The 20109-nt window shown below is 45.6% G+C and overlaps 2 protein-coding genes across 2 annotated transcripts in view; one reads left to right on the forward strand and one right to left on the reverse strand.

The window, feature by feature from the left end:
- The first annotated feature begins 3544 nt into the window (after positions 1 to 3544).
- Positions 3545 to 13152, forward strand: cct7 (chaperonin containing TCP1, subunit 7 (eta)). Its single transcript, XM_083639888.1, has 12 exons — positions 3545 to 3580; positions 4805 to 4888; positions 5007 to 5076; positions 6995 to 7101; positions 7292 to 7470; positions 7605 to 7776; positions 7997 to 8161; positions 8423 to 8611; positions 9953 to 10053; positions 10240 to 10372; positions 11059 to 11265; positions 12121 to 13152. Exons 1-12 carry the CDS (start codon positions 3575 to 3577, stop codon positions 12349 to 12351), a joined length of 1644 nt encoding a protein of 547 aa, XP_083496014.1. The 5' UTR covers positions 3545 to 3574; the 3' UTR covers positions 12352 to 13152.
- A 650-nt stretch (positions 13153 to 13802) lies between these two features.
- Positions 13803 to 20109, reverse strand: part of hspa12b (heat shock protein 12B) — a 25705-nt gene continuing 19398 nt past the window's right edge. The window contains exons 7-11 of the mRNA XM_083639766.1: positions 18561 to 18665; positions 17933 to 18191; positions 17434 to 17537; positions 16800 to 16990; positions 13803 to 16320 (exon numbers count right to left, since the gene is read on the reverse strand). Of these exons, the coding sequence (XP_083495892.1) occupies positions 15850 to 16320; positions 16800 to 16990; positions 17434 to 17537; positions 17933 to 18191; positions 18561 to 18665 (1130 nt within the window). The 3' untranslated portion in view covers positions 13803 to 15849. The remainder of the gene's footprint in view (positions 16321 to 16799; positions 16991 to 17433; positions 17538 to 17932; positions 18192 to 18560; positions 18666 to 20109) is intronic.

Below are 20109 nucleotides of genomic sequence, written 5' to 3' on the forward strand. Positions count from 1 at the left end.
CATACCCAATTCATTCAAGACTGTCAAATAGAATAGGCAAAAATAACACATGCAAAAAACGGCTGGTTTTTGCCACACAAAAAACCTGCATGGGATGTGCATAAAGTGGGCATGTCCGTAGAGGGAGACATTCTCTTCAAATATTTAATATCTTGAGGTGAGAGGTGAGGGACTCCTTTGAAAATGTCCATATCATTTCCCCCGAACCGTGTCAAAATTTTGCCGAACTTTGGAGCGTTATTTAGCCCCCTTCCCCACAAGCTAGCATGACGTGGTACCAATGGATGCCTTAGCAGGTCAGGAGTGCCCTTTTTTTTTGCCTTGCGAGCTACTTTTAAAATGACCAGCTCAACATGACCTACCACCACCCCACCGGAAAAAAAATCTGAAAATACACTAAAGAATCTCCCTTACATTACTGCATGTACCCCCCACAGGACAATATTTCAATCGATTTTAGAAATGTAGTGAGTGATCTTTCAGCTGCAAGGGGGAAAATGGGCACACTGCCTACCCACAAAATGCATTTTATTGAATGATGACATTTAACTCAGAAATTGTGTTTGTGTTCATGTGAAAGGTCAAAGGTGTCCGGCGTCCTGCCTGCCGACCTCTTCCCACTCAACCTGGCCTTCGGCCAGCTAGTCTTCTCCTTCTTCATACCTCTGCACTTCGCCAATCACTTCCTGTGGCGGAATGACACCATGCTGCTTTGGCTGATGCTCCTGGTCAGCGTCATCATGGTGCAAAAGCCGCTGCTCCTCTGCCTGGTGTGCGTGGAGAGGTACCTGGCTGTGGTGCGGCCTGTGGACTACCTCAGGTGACAACTCAGATATTTTCATCCTATACTATAATAGCCTATACTATACTATATAGCCTATACTGTGCGCAGCCGCACACACACACACACACACACACACACACACACACACACACACACACACACACACACACACACACACACACACACACACAGTATATGCACACACGTGTATAACACACATCAATCAAACACACAGTACATTTACATAAAGTTGTAATTCAAATCTATATTATTTTTGTCAGACTCTCATGTAAATGATTCCTCCTGCTCTCTCGCTCGCTCTCTCTCTCTCTCTCCCTCTCTCTCTCTCTCTCTCCCTCTCTCTCTCTCTCTCTCTCTCCCTCTCTCTCTCCAGGTTGAAGGCTGCCCGATACAGATGTGGATGTTTGGTAGCATTGTTTCTCTTAAGCAGCGTGATAGCCCTGATTAATTTTTTGCTGAAATTCAGGGCCATGTACAGTGTGGTGTTCATCCCCACTCTGGCCATAGACACCCTGTGCAGCCTGTCCATCCTCAAGACGCTGAGGAGACCTCCGCCGGGGGACAGGGAGATGAGAGGGGGGATGAAGGGAGAGAGGGAGGAGGGACAGAGGGAGGGGAGGGAGGAGGGAGAGAGGGAGGGGAGGGAAAAGGGAGAGAGGGAAAGGGGAGCGAGGCAGGACGGACAGGAGGAGGGAGAGAGGGAGGGGAGGGAAGAGGGAGAGAAGGAGGGGAGGGAAAGGGGAGCGAGGCAGGAGGGAGAGGAGGAGGGAGAGAGGGATGATGGACAGAGGGAGGGGAGGGAGAGGAGGGAGAAGGGAGAGATGAATGCCATGAAGAGAAAAGCCTTCATCACCGTCATCGTCATCCAGGCCGTCCTCACGCTCACCTATCTCCCCCTCCTCATCACCATGCCGCTGGAAGCACTAGTCCCACGTCACCCACTGAAGTGCCAGTACATGGTCCTGGCTCTGGCTGCTGCGATGAGCTGTGGCTACCTGCAGCCTCTGCTCTACCTGTACAGACTGGGCTGGCTGCCACCCTGTCTCTCCTTATGAAGCACACAGCTCACATCCTGTCTCTCCTTATGAAGCACACAGCTCACATCCTGTCTCTCGTTATGAAACACACAGCTCACATTCTGGGGCCACGCCTTTTAGAGACAAAATGGCTACTGTGAAAAAGGTAAATTGTGTGCCGTGCTGAGCGGAGTGACCACCCCGAGCTATTGTATAGGTGTGGGATCTCCAAATATTTCACATTTAGCAAATGTTATGCACAGCGCTTTTATTACATAAGATTTAACACTACACCAGCAAAGTCGGCTTAGGGTGCTATTCACCTTTTCACTTCATTTTTTGTCTAAAAGGCAGGAAGTAACACAGGTGCAAGCAAGACATTAATGATGGTTTCCAACTTCCAACCAATTTGGTGTTCCAGTGCTAGGGCACTCATTAATGTTTTGGTTGCACCTGTGTTACTTCCTGCCTTTTAGACACAAAATGGGCCTATACGTTATAATAACTTGTTATATTTGTTCAGAGCTTGCTGACAATGATTTGAATAAGAGCAAAGTTAATTCAGCCATTCCCAACCTCTGAGCCCAGGGGCCCACTTGTGGGTCGCGAAGGTACTGCAAGTGGGCAACAAAAACATTACGATATTTGTGATTTTTTTATTAGTATTACTATGTATGAGAATGCATTTCACCATTGTTGAATTTGTAATCAATTATTCATTAATTAGCCTATTGCAGACAGCCCCTCACTTTTAGTTTCTGATTTATGTGTGGTGCTGATGGACAGCTCCTTAATCGTTAAAATTAATAAGTGCTCTGAAAACGCATTATTTGACCTCTGTACTGTTTACAGTCAGATGTGGTGGGCCACAGAGATTTTTGAGATTTCCAAATTGGCATCGGAAAACGTTGGGAACAACTGAGTTAATTATTTTAAAGTTGAAACACTACTGAAAATTAGCTCATTTTAGGTGTTTACTGTTTAGGACTATGCCAGCCTTCTGTTGATTTTCTGAAAGATTTTAAGATCAATTACTAAAAGAGTAGGTGAAAAATGCTGTCAAGTTAAGTCCAAATGCAATTTGAATAAAATGATCCTCTTGTTGTGTGGTGTTTATCACTGTGAAACAGGTCTGAAGTATTTAGGTTGAAAGGTTTTAGAATACACATGGTTATTCTAAAGTGTTACATTGTAAACAGACTTCTGAAACAGAATTACTATACTTCTACCCATAGCCTATTATTATTGTCATCCGGTAGGATGACAAATTATCTATGTATCTATCTATCTATCTATCTATCTATCTATCTATCTATCTATCTATCTATCTATCTATCTATCTATCTATCTATCTATCTATCTGTCTATCTATCTGTCTATCTATCTATCTATCTATCTATCTATATCTATCTAGGCGATAGATAGATAGATAGATAGATAGATAGATAGATAGATAGATAGATAGATAGATAGATAGATAGATAGATAGATAGATAGGCTAGATATTGATTGAAAATAGTAATACAATAAATGTGTGATATCATTCTAGATAGTATACGTTTAAACCATATCAGAAAACAAAGCTATATTGTCAGTTCTGCTGAACAATAACTTACCTCTGCATCATACAAAACAGAACGATGGGAAGTGCGGCATGTTCTTGAACACCCCCCCCCCCCCCCCAACAGTTCCGCCTTTCGAAAAGCATTGTGGGATTGGATGCCAGTGGTTTCTTCTCGAAGGAACTGCAAAGATGATGGTGAGTGATTTAGCATTCATGCCCCTATGACAAACTTAAAATCCTCATCCATCCTTCCCTTGGCAGCCAGTATATGTATCTGGTCTACTCTTAAACTGTAAAGCTAGTTGTCGGCATTCTTGGGAAACGATTATTTTTTAGAAAAAGCCTTGTAAACGATTTTATTGTTAGCTAACGCTAGATGGTTAGCCTCATAGCCTTGTAGCATCCCCGGCATCAATGGGCGGATACGCCGTTATAACGATGGAGCTAGCTAGCATGACATTATTGCTGATAATATGATGTCCACGCTTAACAATGAGAGTTTGACGAATAAAAATATAATAATGCACTTCACTTGTCTTGCAGTTGTGCTTGCCTTGGCATCGTCCTTTCAATATCTGGCTGTCAGTTTTCATTGCGGCTTTGTCAGTCAGGTTGTCAACGTAACGTTACTGAGGTTAGCCATGGGTTAGCCAGATGATAATGTGAATGCCGATAGGTGGCTAACTTACATGACATGTAGCTGTTGTACTGCACCAGACTAGCTGATTAACTGGACAGTGATTGTTTTATCTGTCGAGAGATGTGTAACGTTATGGCTGCTGGACTTGGGAAGAGATTGATGCACAGCAATGGACAAATCAGACACATCAAACAACAGCTAGCTTGTCTGCGAGGTTCGAGGAGGCTAGATAGCTGTCTGGAGGAGTTAGTAATACAGATACTACTGGACAAAATGAATAAACATAATGTAAGCAAGTTTCTAAGTTGACCGCAGTGAGCTGTATTGATTGAGCATCTAAACATCAGTCAGAGCCGCTTGTGATGGGCAACAAAGGCGTCAGGAGAGCAGCCTGGGTGCACTGCTGTAGTCTGAATTGAATACTATGTGCTTAGGTGTACCTGTTATGTACACAATACTATTTTATAATTATACTGTATATATATTATGCAAATGAACATGACTGTTTTAAACAACCTGCCCAGTGTTGCCACTGCTATAAGCTGGTGTCTGGTATCAGATATTGATTTACAAGCCAACTATAGATACATTCAAAATGTCAACATTTATCTGCAAGTAGTTGATATGATCTCCGGGCAATAGTTGATTTAGATTTCTTGCTTTTATAACTTATTTACTTTGATTGATATTTTCTCTAATATCCTGTGACTTTCTCATGTCCTTCCATTTGCGCTCCATCTTTCCCTCTTTCTCTCTCTTCATCTGTCTATCCCTTCCAGCCCACACCAGTGATCCTGTTGAAGGAGGGGACAGATACATCTCAAGGCATTCCACAGCTAATCAGCAACATCAATGCCTGTCAGGTCAGAAAACTACCGCTTTGCCCCGTGGTTGTGTCTGTATCTGTGTGTGTTTTTTTTTAGCTGTGAATATAGGAAAGAGGGTCTGAATCTTCTTTAACTGTTTTACGTTCTCTTCCAGGTGATTGCTGAGGCGGTCAGGACCACCCTGGGGCCCAGGGGGATGGACAAACTCATGGTGGACCCCAGAGGTGAGGAGAGGGTGACGGGCAGTAGATGGAGAAAAAAAGTTGATTGTGGGAGGAATATATATAGCTGCTGAAGTCATCTTAGGGTAGAGATGTACTTGCTTTTAACATGTTTGCGTGCCGTGCGCAAACTGCGCTTGGTGGCTACCTCGCGTATCCTGCGTCCGTTTGGAGCATAGCCAAAAACAAGTACGTATACCTCCCGTTTTAAAGAGAAAGTTTGGAAATGTTATCTTTGCTTCTGAGAAATTGACAATATCTTCATGTTGACTTTTGCTGGCAATGCTAGTGCGAGCCAGTTGAGACTGATATTAGCCTATTTCACATTACACCCAAAGCAGCCATTTTGTGTCTAAAATGCAGGAAGTAACATGAGATAAAAATTAAATGGCATCCACTGACATAAATTGTATATTTCCCTGCAGTGGAGGCAGGGCCCGAAATTAACTTTGTGACCCACTGGCCAGTGGCGGGTAGATGGAAAACATCTACCCGCCAAGCATATTTCTTACCAGCCAAAAAAAAAAACGCATTTTTGTCTCACATATATCCATATATATCAATTGCTTTCAGTACATTTCAAGTAGATAAGGTATTACATTGAAGAATACACACTTAAATAAGAGGCCAGAGTAAAATTTGAAGCAAATTATTTTAATATATTGATTGATGATTGATTAATCAATACATGTCAAGTCAATCTTATCAATACATGTCAAGTCAATCTTGAGCTTAAATTGTTGTAAAAAAACAACGTAGCTAAAAGTAAACTGCGACAGTCTCAGTGCACAGCGCACAACTTGGGCTACACACCTTTCTCTCCCACTCACACCTGGCACCTGCGTTAGCTCTCCTGCACTCGTTCTCGGCTCCGGCTTTATTGGTGGTAAGCATTTTGATTAATCTCCTCATCATACGAGCTCGGCAACAAGCGCGAGCGATTGATTCATTGATTGATTCGCCCGATGTAGGCTGTCAATTTAGCAGAGGTTAAAAGACGCTTTTTACCTCCGCTAAATTGACGACTGCATTCCATTCCACTCCAGTCATGTTTGGTAGCCTATAAGGGCAGAGCCAGAATGAAACAGTCTCACAAAGCACTCGTGTTAGCCAGCTGCGCACCAAAACACACATAACTATTATCTCCTCTACTGTATCATACGAGTGGTGTCGGCAACAAGTGCGAGCGATTGATTGATTGATTCGCCCGACGTTCGGCTGTCAATTTACTGCATTTCATTCCAGAGTCACGTTTGGTAGCCTATACCGGAGAGCCAGAATGGAACAGCCTCAGGAAGCACTCATGTTATACTACTGCATTGAACTAACGTTAATTTCAGACTGCTTCCTTGTATATTGTGGCTGGGATCAGTGCTCCCCAGCGCACTCCCAGCGTTTAACAGTCGGAAAAAGCCGCTTGGTGGACACAGGCGGCTACACACAGTTTTAATATTACATGACGACTATTTTGCGACCCGCCACGTGGCGGAGAGACGCCAAACCTAACTCGCCAAACCTAAAATATGCCCGCCATTGGCGGGTGGCGGGCTCTAATTTCAGGCCCTGAGTGGAGGAACAGCAAACAGCATGTCATCTAATTGTTATATTGTTACTTCCTGCATTTTAGACACAAAATGGCTGATTTGGGTGTAATGTGAAATAAGCGTATTCCATTCCATCATGGAAACTTTGTGAATCTTAATATCAGACCTGATTAGTGACCAATAGGATACAATTCTCATCAAAAATCCTGATCATTCCTGTCAATCAGCTCGGTGTAAAGAGACACAGACATGCAGCATGACAACAGCTATGAGGTGGGGTGGGATCGCATAGCAGCACAGGCTATAAATATGCATATGAGGAACTATGTGTATTTATTACTGTGCGGCACAAGTAAGTGTGTGTGTGTGTTTTCCAGGTAAGGCCACTATCTCCAACGATGGAGCGACCATCCTTAAACTGTTGGATGTGGTTCACCCTGCAGCCAAGACCCTGGTGGACATCGCTCGGTCCCAGGATGCCGAGGTGTGTGTGTGAGGTTTTTTTAGGCAATTTCAGTTAATTCCATGTCAACAGACATGGACTGTCTAGGGCCATTGCAAGACCTGGGCCATGGAGACCGTTCCTTCCTATATCCAGTCTATCACAATTAATGTGATCTCTCCAACCTCCGACCGGTATAAGACGTTCTTTCTTTCTATTCCTCTATCTCCAGGTCGGAGACGGCACCACCTCTGTCACTCTCCTGGCTGCAGAGTTCCTGAAGCAGCTGAAGCCGTACGTGGAGGAGGGCCTCCACCCTCAAACCATCATTCGAGCTTTCCGCTGCGCCACCGGGCTCGCCGTCAAAAAAATCAAGGAGATCTCCGTCCCTGTCAAGAAAGACGACAAACAGTGAGCGCTCACTCTCCACCCACCCTCTCTCACAAGTTGTCATTTACACGGCAGCCATGTTTACCCATGGAGCATCTGAATTCAGTTGAAAGAGCAGTTTGACTGAGCTTACACGTCTCCCTCCGTCCCCTCAGAGAGCAGAGGCAGCTGCTGGAGAAGTGCGCGGCCACAGCCCTGAACTCCAAACTGATCGCCGGCCAGAAGGAGTTCTTCTCCAAGATGGTGGTGGACGCCGTCATGACTCTGGATGAGCTGCTGCCCCTGAAAATGATCGGCATGAAGAAGGTCCAGGGAGGAGCGCTGGAGGTTTGTTTCTTCAGTTAAACGTTTGGATACTGGCAGAACTTGTATTCCCACATGAACACAAGTTTCTCTGAATTCTGCCTCCATTCAGCTCAGTATTTCAGTGTTCAGGTTTACAATAATGTTAGTTCAGTTAACTGTCATCTCTTCCTCGCCACCTCTTTCCGTTTCTCTCCTGACTTCCTTTTCTTCCCCTACATTCTCCACCCCCCCACCTCCCCAGGATTCCCACCTCGTGGCTGGGGTCGCGTTCAAGAAGACCTTCTCCTACGCCGGGTTTGAGATGCAGCCCAAACGCTACGACGGCCCAAAGATCGCTCTGCTCAACGTGGAGCTGGAGCTGAAGGCCGAGAAGGAGAACGCTGAGGTCCGGGTGAAATCTGTTGAGGTATGCGGTCTACAAACACACAATGCTGGTGTTTCTCACAAAATCTTTTTGATCATTCAAATTTTTGGAGGACTGGAAAAGAAACTCCTTTGCTTTTTTTGGATGGCAGTGTAGGCTAATGGATCGTCGGATAATGGAGAGGGCACAGGTTTTTGCTCTCCTGTTGAACTGTCCTTCAACAACACTCACTTATTTTAAGTTGACCGTATTTTAAGATAATCCTGTCACCTAAATCCCTCTCTGCCCTCTCGCTTTCCCCAGGACTACCAGGCCATCGTGGACGCAGAGTGGAACATCCTGTATGACAAACTGGAGAAGATCCACAAGTCAGGAGCCAAGGTGGTTCTGTCTAAGCTGCCCATCGGTGACGTGGCTACGCAATACTTCGCCGACAGAGACCTTTTCTGTGCTGGCAGGGTCCAGGAGGAGGACCTCAAGAGGACCATGATGGTAGGACACACACAGGGCCCGAAATTAACTTTTTGGCCCACCGGCCAGTGGCGGGTAGATGGAAAACATCTACCCGTCAAGCATATTTCTTACCGGCCAAAAAAAACCAAAACATTTTTGTGTCACGTATATCCATTTTTTTCAGTACATTTCAAGTAGATAAGGTATTACGTTGAAAATACACACTTAAATAAGAGGCCAGAGTAAAATTTGAAGCAAATTATTTTAATATATTGATTGATTAATCAATACATGTCAAGTCAATCTTATCAATACATGTCAAGTCAATCTTGAGCTTAAATTGTTGTAAAAAAAAACAACGCATCTAAAAGTAATAACTGCGACAGTCTCAGTGCACTGCAGACAGCGCACAACTTGGGCTACGGACCTTTCTCTCCCACTCCAAACCTGGCACCTGCGTTAGCTCTCCTGCACTCGTTCTCGGCTCCGGCTTTATTGGTGGTAAGCATTTTGATTCATCTCCTCATCATACGAGCTCGGCAACAAGCGCGAGCGATTGATTCATTGATTGATTCGCCCGATGTAGGCTGTCTATTTAGCAGAGGTTAAAAGACGCTTTTTACCTCCGCTAAATTGACGACTGCATTGAGCATTCCACTCCAGTCATGTTTGGTAGCCTATACGGGAGAGCCAGAATGAAACAGTCTCACAAAGCACTCGTGTTAGCCAGCTGCGCACCAAAACCCGCATAACTATTATCTCCTCATATACAGTATTCTGTATCATACGAGTGTCGGCAACAAGTGCGAGCGATTGATTCATTGATTGATTGATTCGCCCGACGTTAGGCTGTCAATTTACCTCCGCTAAATTGACGACTGCATTTCATTCCAGAGTCACGTTTGGTAGCCTATACAGGAGAGCCAGAATGGAACAGCCTCAGGAAGCACTCGTGTTATACTACCGCCCTGAACTAACGTTAATTTCAGACTGCTTCCTTGTATACAGTATTGTGGCTGGGATCAGCGCTCCCCAGCGCACTCCCAGCGTTTAACAGTCGGAAAAAGACGCTAAGGTGGACACAGGCGGCTACACACAGTTTTAATATTACATGACGACTATTTTGCGACCCGCCACGTGGCGGAGAGACGCCAAACCTAACTCGCCAAAGCTAAAATATGCCCGCCATTGGCGGGTGGCGGGCTCTAATTTCGGGCCCTGGACAGTGGACACACACATACCGTATACTCAGTACACCACTGTATGTAAATAACTTGTTGAGGACCGCACAGCCGTGTGTTATAAACCCGCATTTGTGGACTGGTACTAAATGTAGATGGAAAGGTTGTTGAATGAGTGTGTGTGTAATGTGACCTCCAGGCCTGCGGAGGCTCCATCCAGACCTCTGTAGGTGCCATGACCGACAACAACGTCCTGGGACACTGTGAACTTTTTGAGGAGGTCCAGGTCGGAGGAGAGAGGTAAGAGAAACAAGTTCAACATCAGTGTACTGTGTGTTTTCACAACTTTTGTCCCATCCTCCCCAGAGAGTAACCTCTTGAAAAGAAAAAGGCACATCATCACACTTGCCCGTTCTCTCTCTCTCTCTCTCTCTCTCTCTCTCTCTCTCTCTCTCTTTCTCTCTCTCTCTCTCTCTCTCTCTGCAGGTATAACTTCTTTAGGGGCTGTCCGAAAGCGCAGACATGCACCATCATCCTGAGGGGCGGAGCAGAGCAGTTCATGGAGGAGACGGAGCGCTCGCTGCACGACGCCATCATGATCGTACGCAGGGCCATCAAGGTCGGTTGACACTACATAGAAATAAGAGGGTGTGTTGTGTGAATGAGTGAGAAGCCATTATGAATCTCCACAAGGTTATTGTGGTTTGTTGACTGCAAAGAATAACTGTTGGCGTCCATAGGAAACATGTTTTTCACATCAGAATGCTTTGGAAATCATGTCCAGAGCGTTTCCAACGCGTGCAGACCACAGCGCACGGAGCGTTTTTTGTTTCCCTGCCGTTGCAGTAGGCTACAGGTCAGGACGCAACGGCCACACGGCCGGTAAGCAGCTAGTTTTGTCTGTTGTTGTTGATTGCTCGCACTGTAAACATGAAAGCCAGATTATTGGCAATTCTGGCAGCAGCGGAGTTTTAAGATCCCCCTACCAGGAGAACGGGTAGGAGGACGGACATTGACGAGCAGCCCGTTGAACTTTTTCCAGCTTGAGACGCCCAGAGCACTTCGCCCAAAAACACTAGCCGCCAAGCGCCAAGAGCGCTTAAACGCCAGGTGCAGTCCTGGAAAGAGCAGCACTCCTAGTGCATCCTTACCACATAGATAATGAATTGCAGAAAGGCGCTGGCTTCTCAAATACACACGTCCTGTCGACACAGCTCCTTTAAGCTCAAGCATTTCGTGCCGCTTTTTTTCCAGTGTTCAAATCCCGAAACCTGTTTAACTGGTCTGCATTTGATCCATTTCCAGAACGACTCCATTGTGGCGGGTGGAGGAGCCATAGAGATGGAGCTGTCCAAGTACCTGCGGGATTATTCCAGGACCATTCCCGGCAAGCAGCAGCTGCTGATCGGAGCATACGCCAAGGCCCTGGAGATCATCCCCCGACAGCTGTGCGACAACGCCGGCTTCGACGCCACCAACATCCTGAACAAGCTCCGAGCCAAGCACGCACAGGTGGGGAATGCACACACACACACACACACACACACACACACACACACATGCATATCTTTGTAGATATGTATAATTGTAGAAATGGTACCAATGGAAAGCAGAAATAAAGAAGTGTTGCACTCTAGAATTTATCTCATTGTCAGTTAAGCCCCAGACACACCAGGAGAACTAGAAACATGGATGCAACCACGGCGCTTTACGATGCATCCCGCTTTTTTCATGTCAATTTGGCTGACTCCTGTGATTCGTCCAGGGGATGTTTTCATGGGTGGGGGTGTATGGGTCACCAGCGAATCTAGGATTACGTCATCATTAGTACTACCCAGTCAGAAGACAATAGGGCGGGTCTTGCCAAGTGTCAAAACTGTGTGTGTGTGAGAGGTGAGATGGAGAAAGTGTGCATGGCAGACACTACTGCCCCACCCTATTATATTAATTGGTAAATGGTAAATGGACTGCATTTATACAGCGCTTTTATCCAAAGCGCTTTACAATGTGCCTACATTCACACACCGAAGGCGGCAAGCTGCTGGCACAGCCATCGGGAGCAATTTGGGGTTCACTGTCTTGCCCAAGGACACTTCGACATGCGGACTGGAGGAGCCGGGGATTGAACCACCGACCTTCTGATTAGTAGACGACCCTCTCTACCTCCTGAGCCACAGCCGCCCAATGTTGTTCAATAATCTTGATCAATCTGGCTAAAGTGAACACCTAGGAAGTTGGAAGTAAACAGTATACTGCAACGCCTGCATATACGTTTTATTTATTTATTGGTGCAATGACCCCCCTCCCCCAAATCTTGGGGACCCCTGGCCTAGAGAGACTATGTTCATGTGTCCTCTCTGTCTGCAGGGCGGCATGTGGTACGGCGTGGACATCAACAACGAGGACATCGCAGACAACTACGTGGCGTGCGTGTGGGAGCCGTCCATCGTGCGGATCAACGCTCTGACAGCAGCCTCGGAGGCGGCCTGCCTCATCCTGTCTGTCGACGAGACCATCAAGAACCCCCGCAGCAGCATGGACGGACCGCCAGGGGGCGCCGGCAGGGGCAGGGGCCGCGGGAGACCCCATGCTCACTAGACAGAGCGGGGGAGTGAAGCCTCATTTTAGAGCTGGCATTAAAATCCCAGTGCAGGTAGATGTAATAGGGTTCCAAGCTACATGTAAGCAAAGATGTAATTACACAAAAAGCACTATAATCTGATGGAACTCAAACAACCTCCATTATGTTTGTTAGGAAAACCATTTTGTTAAGTTTGTTGGTAAATTGGAATTCTTCTGTATTTAAACCTATGTTGAAATATGGCTTTGCACCTTAGTTGCTTGCATCTTTTACCTGCGATGGGTTTTGAATGCAGTTTAAAATGGGGTGATAGAACCAGTCATAGGGGAACACGCTCATACAAACGAAAAGGAAAAAAAATTCAACTAGCGATTTCAAGAACGGTTATTCGGACTTTGGCAAAGATGGTTGACGTTTCCTCTGCTTTCTTTATCTAGTCTTTCATCCGTAGTGTTTTGTTACTGAGGCTTTGTTAAGTCTCCTGTTTCAGTTTCTTTGTGTTGCTGCTTGATGGTGTGTGTGAATCTATCATCAAGCACTATCTTTCCAAATGTTGCCCTTTTGCTGAGAAAACATCTACCACCATATTGAAACGTAGGGAGAATGATAGCAACGCCCCCTTTGTTTTGAAACAGACACGCACTCCTGTCGCCTTGAGGCCGCCCCAGCTCTCTCACCCTTCTTCGCCATTTTGTAACGTGTGGAAAAGCAAAGCACTGATAGGTTTTTGAGCAGTTCTTAACCAGTTCTTATTGGTTATGCTGTGTGGAAGTATTTATTGGACCATTGTTATCAATAAATCCACGGCTGAAATAGTACTGTTGACTGTTTTTTTGCCCCAATATGACGAGTATACTAGTCCATTCCCGGGGTCTGGGATGTGCACACTACAACTCTTGCCTTTTGGCAGACTTGCCAAAAATGCTAATAAAGAGCTTACATTTGGGGAAATCAGCTTTGTCCCTGCCCATGTGCAGTTTCAGATTGATTGGCCAACCCTTTGGGGAGATACATTTATGCAGACACAGGACCCTTTTCCTCCTTTTATAGTATATAAGTATTAAGTGTATAAGTAATATGATGCTTCATGATAGTGCATTTTATTATATATGAGGGATCATCCAAGCAGCATTTTGGTAAACAAACTGCGTCACTGGGTGGCAACGGCAATGGAACCATATGGAGCTTGAGCGTCTTGACTCTAGCCGGCTGACCCTGTTTACATTTTAAAAACCGACAGTTCACACAACCTTAACATGACATGTATATATTATACATCAAACTCTTGAGCTACTTCTGCTCTCACTCAAAATGTCAAAATATAAGCAATGTGATGTATAGTTTTTGAGATATTAACGTTGGGAACGTCTCATACTAGTCAACTGCTCCGGGGTTCCGCATTTCTTGGTGGCTGTGACCTCACGCTGATTCGTCCTATAGTGGAAAAAGAAATTGAGTGTTAAAGGTAAAATTATTGCTTTATTATTACAATGGAAAATATAAAGAACCTATTGAATAGAAGGAACCTGTACAAAGCAGAAAACTAACAGAGAAGAGAAGTCATTAAAGGAACAGACAAGTTAAAAGGTCAGCAAAGTGCAAGTTCAGCCTGGTACATCGGTCGGCAAGCTTCTTATTTTATACAGAAAGTAGTTGGATACAATTGATTACAGCATACACAATGCAAATGAGATGCAGATCTTAGAAGGTGATACACAGTGGCTGGTTTCACTTCATCCTCTCTGAACAAGATGAATGCATGTGGTACTTTGTGCCAACTCACACCCACCAGCATTTCTTTGATAGTGGCTCACATTGGAAATAAGTGACTCTAGTTAATCTGCATTTGCACTTATCAGAGCTTGACTTTCAGTCCCGCTCAGGCTTGTGCTAAGACCCAGTCAATGTTTTCTTTTGAAAAATATGACTAACAATTGAAGCCCTTATTCTGATTTGGGCTCAGGTTTGCGGTTGGATATTATTATGTTCCAGGTTCAGATTAACCCAGGTGCAAATCTTGAGACTGTCAAACTGTTCAGCCCATACAGACATAACATGAACATAATATGATGTAGGGCTGCAACTAACAATTATTTTCATTATCGATAAATCTGACGATTATTTTCTCGATTAGTTGTTTGGTCTACAAAATGGTGAAAAATGTCCTTGTTGCCCAAAGCCCATGACGTCCTCAAATCTTGTTTTGTCCACAACCCAAAGATATTCAGTTTACTTTCATAGAGGAGTAAAGAAACCAGAAAATATTCACATTTTATAACCTGCAATTGGACAATTTTGCTTTTTTTTCCTTACAAAAATTACTCAAAACGATTATCAAAAATAATTTTCTGTCGATCGACTAATCGATCAATCGTTGCAGCTCTAATATGTAATGCAACACTGTTTGGTGATCAAACAAATAGCTACTTCCTCGTATTTCTACTTATTATCACATAGCCTACCGTACATGCTGCTACTGAAAAAGTTACATAACCAAATCTGGGTAGAATAATGTTTGCAAATGACTTTTTACGATTTAACCTACTAAGGTGTCAGATGCATGGGACAAAACAATGAATGTCTGAATGTTTTGACAATCAGAAAATCTAAAAGTCAGTTTAGTATGCTTTTATGTGAGTGACAGCTTTTCTAACACTAACTGAGCTGTCCTGATGTGGTGAACCCCGCCCATTTGGAACTCCATGTGGTATAAAACAAACACCGACAACGCTGTTCCACCCGGATCTGGAGGCAACATGTACTGAGACACATTCAGAAGATTGCGTGTAATGATTCAAGTCTTTTCCTGTACGACCCACACTACACTTGAGATAGATGGAACCAGAGAGCTTATTATGCATTCCAAGACGGTAGTTTGGTCCTTTGCCCACTAGGTGGAGCTGAATCACAACTATCCTACAATGAACAGCTGCAATCCAGGTTGAAGTATCCAGGATAGCAATACAATGAGGTATCAACTCAAAACATTGGAATAATGCCTGTATCATTACATGAGGGAAAAGGCAATGCTCCCAATATTAAACACTGAACATGGTGAGCCTCACTCTAGGTAGTAGGTGTAGAGTCCCTTCTGGAGCCTAAATGCTGCTTGGCCCGGGTGAATTAAGCCTCCAACTTGCATGAGAGTATTTTCTCGGCAGGAAAAGCCTCCACAGCATTTAGATGGAGCGACAAACTCTGTGCCCTTCAGTGGTTGAGGAGATAATAACAGCGTTAAGGAATGTTTTTTAGGGATTGAGAGTTCAAAAATGTCTGTCTCGTGTTCTACCCTGCTAAAGAGTAACTGTATGAATGTGTGAATTCTGGGACAGGAACTGTCCTAAGGCACGACTTCCCTTTGGAAACGCAAAGCTCCCATTCTATCCAGAAACCATATGGGGCCTACTCCCAAAGTACCGTTATTTTCCCCCTCATATATTTCATATTACTTTCAGCACATCCCTGGAATCAGATATCTAAATGTTTTTATGCTCGTCTCCACTTCCTGCTCCTCCTCAGTTGGACAGGAAGTCTATGGACGCTCGGACGGAGCGGCTGGACATGATGTCGACGGCCATGACTTTGATCTCCGTGTCTCCAAACTGCATGGTCGCTCTGATCTCCCTCCTCTCTGCAGTTGCTCCCGCCCCTCCCGTCGCTCCCGGTACCGGGAGCGGTTCCGGGAGGTCCAGCGTTATCGTGCCGCACTTCCTGACCCCGGGGTCGGAGATGTAGGTGACGTCGTCCGTCGCGCTGCAGTAGATGTTGATGATGATTTTCCGCTGGCCCAGGCGAGCTGGCGTGTAGCTTCGCCTCACCACCTCGCCGAGAGCCACCGATTGGTCGACGGAGACGAAGCGGTCGAGGATGTCGGTGCACCACTCGCGGCCGTCTTTGATGAGCAGCTTGTCGCGCGGGTGGCGGCCCTCCACAAAGCGGTTCAGCACGCCCACGCCATAGGTGAGCGGGCAGCGACGGACGCGGACCTGGGGCAAATAAAATGTTAAAGATAGACTTGACATCAAACCAAATCTGTGTGAAGCCTGATGTCTAAAGGGACAAAGCGTGCCATCTGCTATTGGCTGGTCTTTGGTGCCAGAAGGTGACTTGAGACAGAACAGTGCTAGTAAATCAAACGTACCTCAAACAAGTCCCACCCACAGAACCCACAGCTTTTCCTAGGTACCTGGATGTTGGCACACACAGAAATTTTAACTACATGTAAAGCTAATCTTGAAACTGTTTTTAAATTGAATTGAAACGTTGACTTGAATGTTGTAAAACTGAATTTCAAAGGAAATCTGAATTCAGTGAAACCACTGATCGGTCATACTGTACATTCTCCCTGAGCCTTAACTTAAAGTGAATGAATAGTGACATTTGCTGGGGAACCCCTGAAACCCTCTCCAGGACCCGGTTTAGGGACCCACTGCTCTAGGCCTGTCAGGTATTCGAGCGCCCTCACCACAGTGGGGTCCAGGCCGAAAAGCACAGCTCCCTTCAGTATGGTCAGACCCACGTCCTGGGGGATGATGATGCGGCACATATGCCCCAGTGCATTCTGGACCGCTTTCTGCAGCATGGGCGACTCGGCGAAGCCTCCCACCAGGAAGAGGAAGCGCACCCCGCGCACCTCCGGCTTCGCCATCAACTCCTCTGTCAAGCGGAGGGAGGAGGGAGGGATGAGAAAGGAGGAGATGATGGACAGTCTCGGCCTTGCTTCTCACTCTTTTGTGCTCAGCGAACATACACACTATAGAAAATCAATCCCATAGCTCTGATTGCATCTGTGCAATGTGAGTTATTTAATACCAGGAAGGGCATTTTTCTAGCATTTTCAGGGATCTTCGTGCGGTTATTTGTAGTTCAAATGGCATGGTTCTCACCAAAAAGTAACAGAACTATGGAGTAAAAGCGCCAGAGTTCGACTAAATGGCTCCAAACGGCTAACAGACTTGAACACCTCTTGTGTTTAAAGGTCAAAGGTCATGATTACTATGCTCGCATTACAACTAGGAAAGAGAAAGGGCTGTACCGTGTGTGTGTGTGTGTGTGTGTGTGTGTGTGTGTGTGTGTGTGTGTGTGTGTGTGTCTCACACCGATGTGCTTGACGATGTTGCTGATGGTGGGCTGGAAGAGCTCGTTCATGGCCTCCTGGGTCAACCGCAGCATCCCCTGGGACGACCATTTCACTATGTTCATACTGACACACACACACACACACACACACACACACACACATACAACCCAGGCGCCAGAGCAAAAATGTTGGCAGTTTGTGACATTCAACATGTCAACATTCATTTGTTTGTGAATAAAAAATATGTTTCATATCGACATTTCAGATTAACAGACATTTTCCAACGGAATTTTGAAAATGTTGGTTGATTTGAAAATGTTGTAGAGTTTCTAGTTAATTTGAAAACATCACGCAAATAAAACAATTCTCCATCTCCCTCTCTCCCTCCCTCCTTCTCTCTCTCACCCTCCCTCTCTCTCCCCCTCCCACTCTCTCTCCTCTCTCTTTCTCTCTCTAACTCTCCCTCTCTCTCCCTCTCCCCCTCCCTCTCTCTCTAACACACACAAACACAGACTCACTTGCTCCTCCTCAGAGCCGTCTCGACGCTCTGTCCGCGGTGCCTCTTGTAGTAGTCGATGAAGGAGAAGGGCAGGGAGATGTTGAGGGCGTTGGCCCGGCCGGGCGTGGCCGTGCGCTTGCGGGCCTCGAAGGCGATGGTGAGGTCCACCCAGGCCGCCGGCCGACGGGCCCGGAAGCTCTGGATGAAGTCCTGCCCGAAGATCTGGCACAGCATGGCCTCGAACGCCAGATCCACCCCCACCGCCCCATAAGGACCGCCTGGGAGAGGAGGAGAGAGAGTTGGAGAGGAGGAGAGAAAGGGAGGGGAGGAAGAGAGGGGGAATCTTTATAGTTATCATTCTAAGTGTGAATAAGTTAAGTTGTATTTGCCTCTTTTATTTGATATATTAAAAGTTAGTATTTTGCCTAATTTTACACAAGTGCAGGTGGTCATATCAACATCTATTCAATGATAAAATGTTTGCTGTAAGATGTTACAACAAATAACCTGTCTGCACAAATTCACACATTCTCCACAGATTTTCAGACAAAAAAAATTATGTTATGTGGATTGTAAGCTTGCTTATATGAATGGATTTTATTAGTGGGTGGTAAAAGTGGCTGTATGGAGGGTCCGAGGTGTTGCACCTGAAGCCTTGTAGAGCTCTTTCAGTGTTCCCTGTGGCTGCTCTATCTGGTGGACAGTCAGGTCTACTGTTCCCCCTCCACAGTCTGCCACGATGTACCGGTCACCTACAGGGAAGAGACACACAACACACATGTGCATCCGCACACGCACATACGCGCACACGCACGCACGCACATACGCACACGCACACGCGCACACACACACACACACACACACACACACACACACACACAGATGATACTACTGTATGTTGATTTTACCTGCAGAAAACACACACAAACACGCCATTTTAATTTCATCATTGTTCTGAAAAAAAAAATATGCATGTAGAAGACAATGGCATGCAGTCAAGTACAGTGAGAAAATTCAGTTTATTGTAGGAGGAAATTGTGGCTGATAATGTGGTAAATCTCGTAGTGTTTGCCTCGTGTCTGACGATCATGTCTCTGGTGTGTTTGTATGTGTTTCCCCTGAAACCATTCAGCCAGCAGCATCCCAAACATAAACAAGCTCCAGGCATTTCTCCCACTGCATGTGTGTGTGTGTGTGTGTGTGTGTGTGTGTGCGCGCGCTCGCGTGCGTGCATGCATGCATGTGTGTGTGTGTGTGTGAGTATGTGTCGTTGCATGTGTGTTTATGATATCTCCAGCGATAAGGTCTGGTTTTAGCTAAGTTCCTCTGAGCTTGTGTTCAACTGGGCCTGACCACACCCAAACCACGAGAGAGAGAGAGAGAGAGGGGGGGGGGGGGGGGAGAGCGAGAATGATAATAATAAAGGTATTTGCTATCTGCAAGCAAGAGAGAGGGGGGAGGGTGGGAGGGTGACTGTAGTAAATCCCCATGCCCCTCCATAAATGCTGAAAACAAGACTGTCATTCTTAAATCCTGAAAAACAGAGGCAATAGAATTAGGGAAGTAATAGACTCGGTACTCAGTCTAGAGACTAAGGCCATGTTCAGACTAGGAGGCCAAATCAGATTTGTGAACTTTAATGACCTATTAATGATTCTATCCAGATTGGTTTTATGAGTCTGGACGCTCCAAGTCTGATTTGTGTCACTTATGCCATATGTGGTTCACCAAACCACAGGTAGTTTCCAATCTGCTTCCGACTGATGTGACTTCAGTGTGGACGCGCTGATCACCCAAATCAGATTTGAGAGTGTCTTTTGCAGGGGGCGGGGACTTGAAGAACAGAGAGCAGACTTATCCCGCTAGCCGGGCGCTTCTCGCTCATACTGAGCATTAGCGCCCGGTGAACGTCAACGCATTTCCCATCAAACAATTGTGCCGCTCTCACGTCTAGGTATAAAAGCCAACCCTTACCTGAGCCAAAAACGTGAAGTGAAGACGCTATCCGATGCGCAACATCCTCTTCTTTTAATGACATATAGTTGACTCTTCCAAATTGTTGCATAAAATCCACTTTTCTGTCTTTGGAAAACCGAAAATGTAGGTGCAATACCATTTCGGAAGTGTGGGGGGCATTAGTGAGTATACAGTGAGTAAACAGTGAGTCGTTGTTCTGGGTTGCTAGTAAAGATTAAT

This window comes from Poromitra crassiceps (genome assembly GCF_964638095.1).
Source record: "Poromitra crassiceps genome assembly, chromosome: 7".
In the NCBI taxonomy this organism is placed as follows: domain Eukaryota; kingdom Metazoa; phylum Chordata; class Actinopteri; order Beryciformes; family Melamphaidae; genus Poromitra; species Poromitra crassiceps.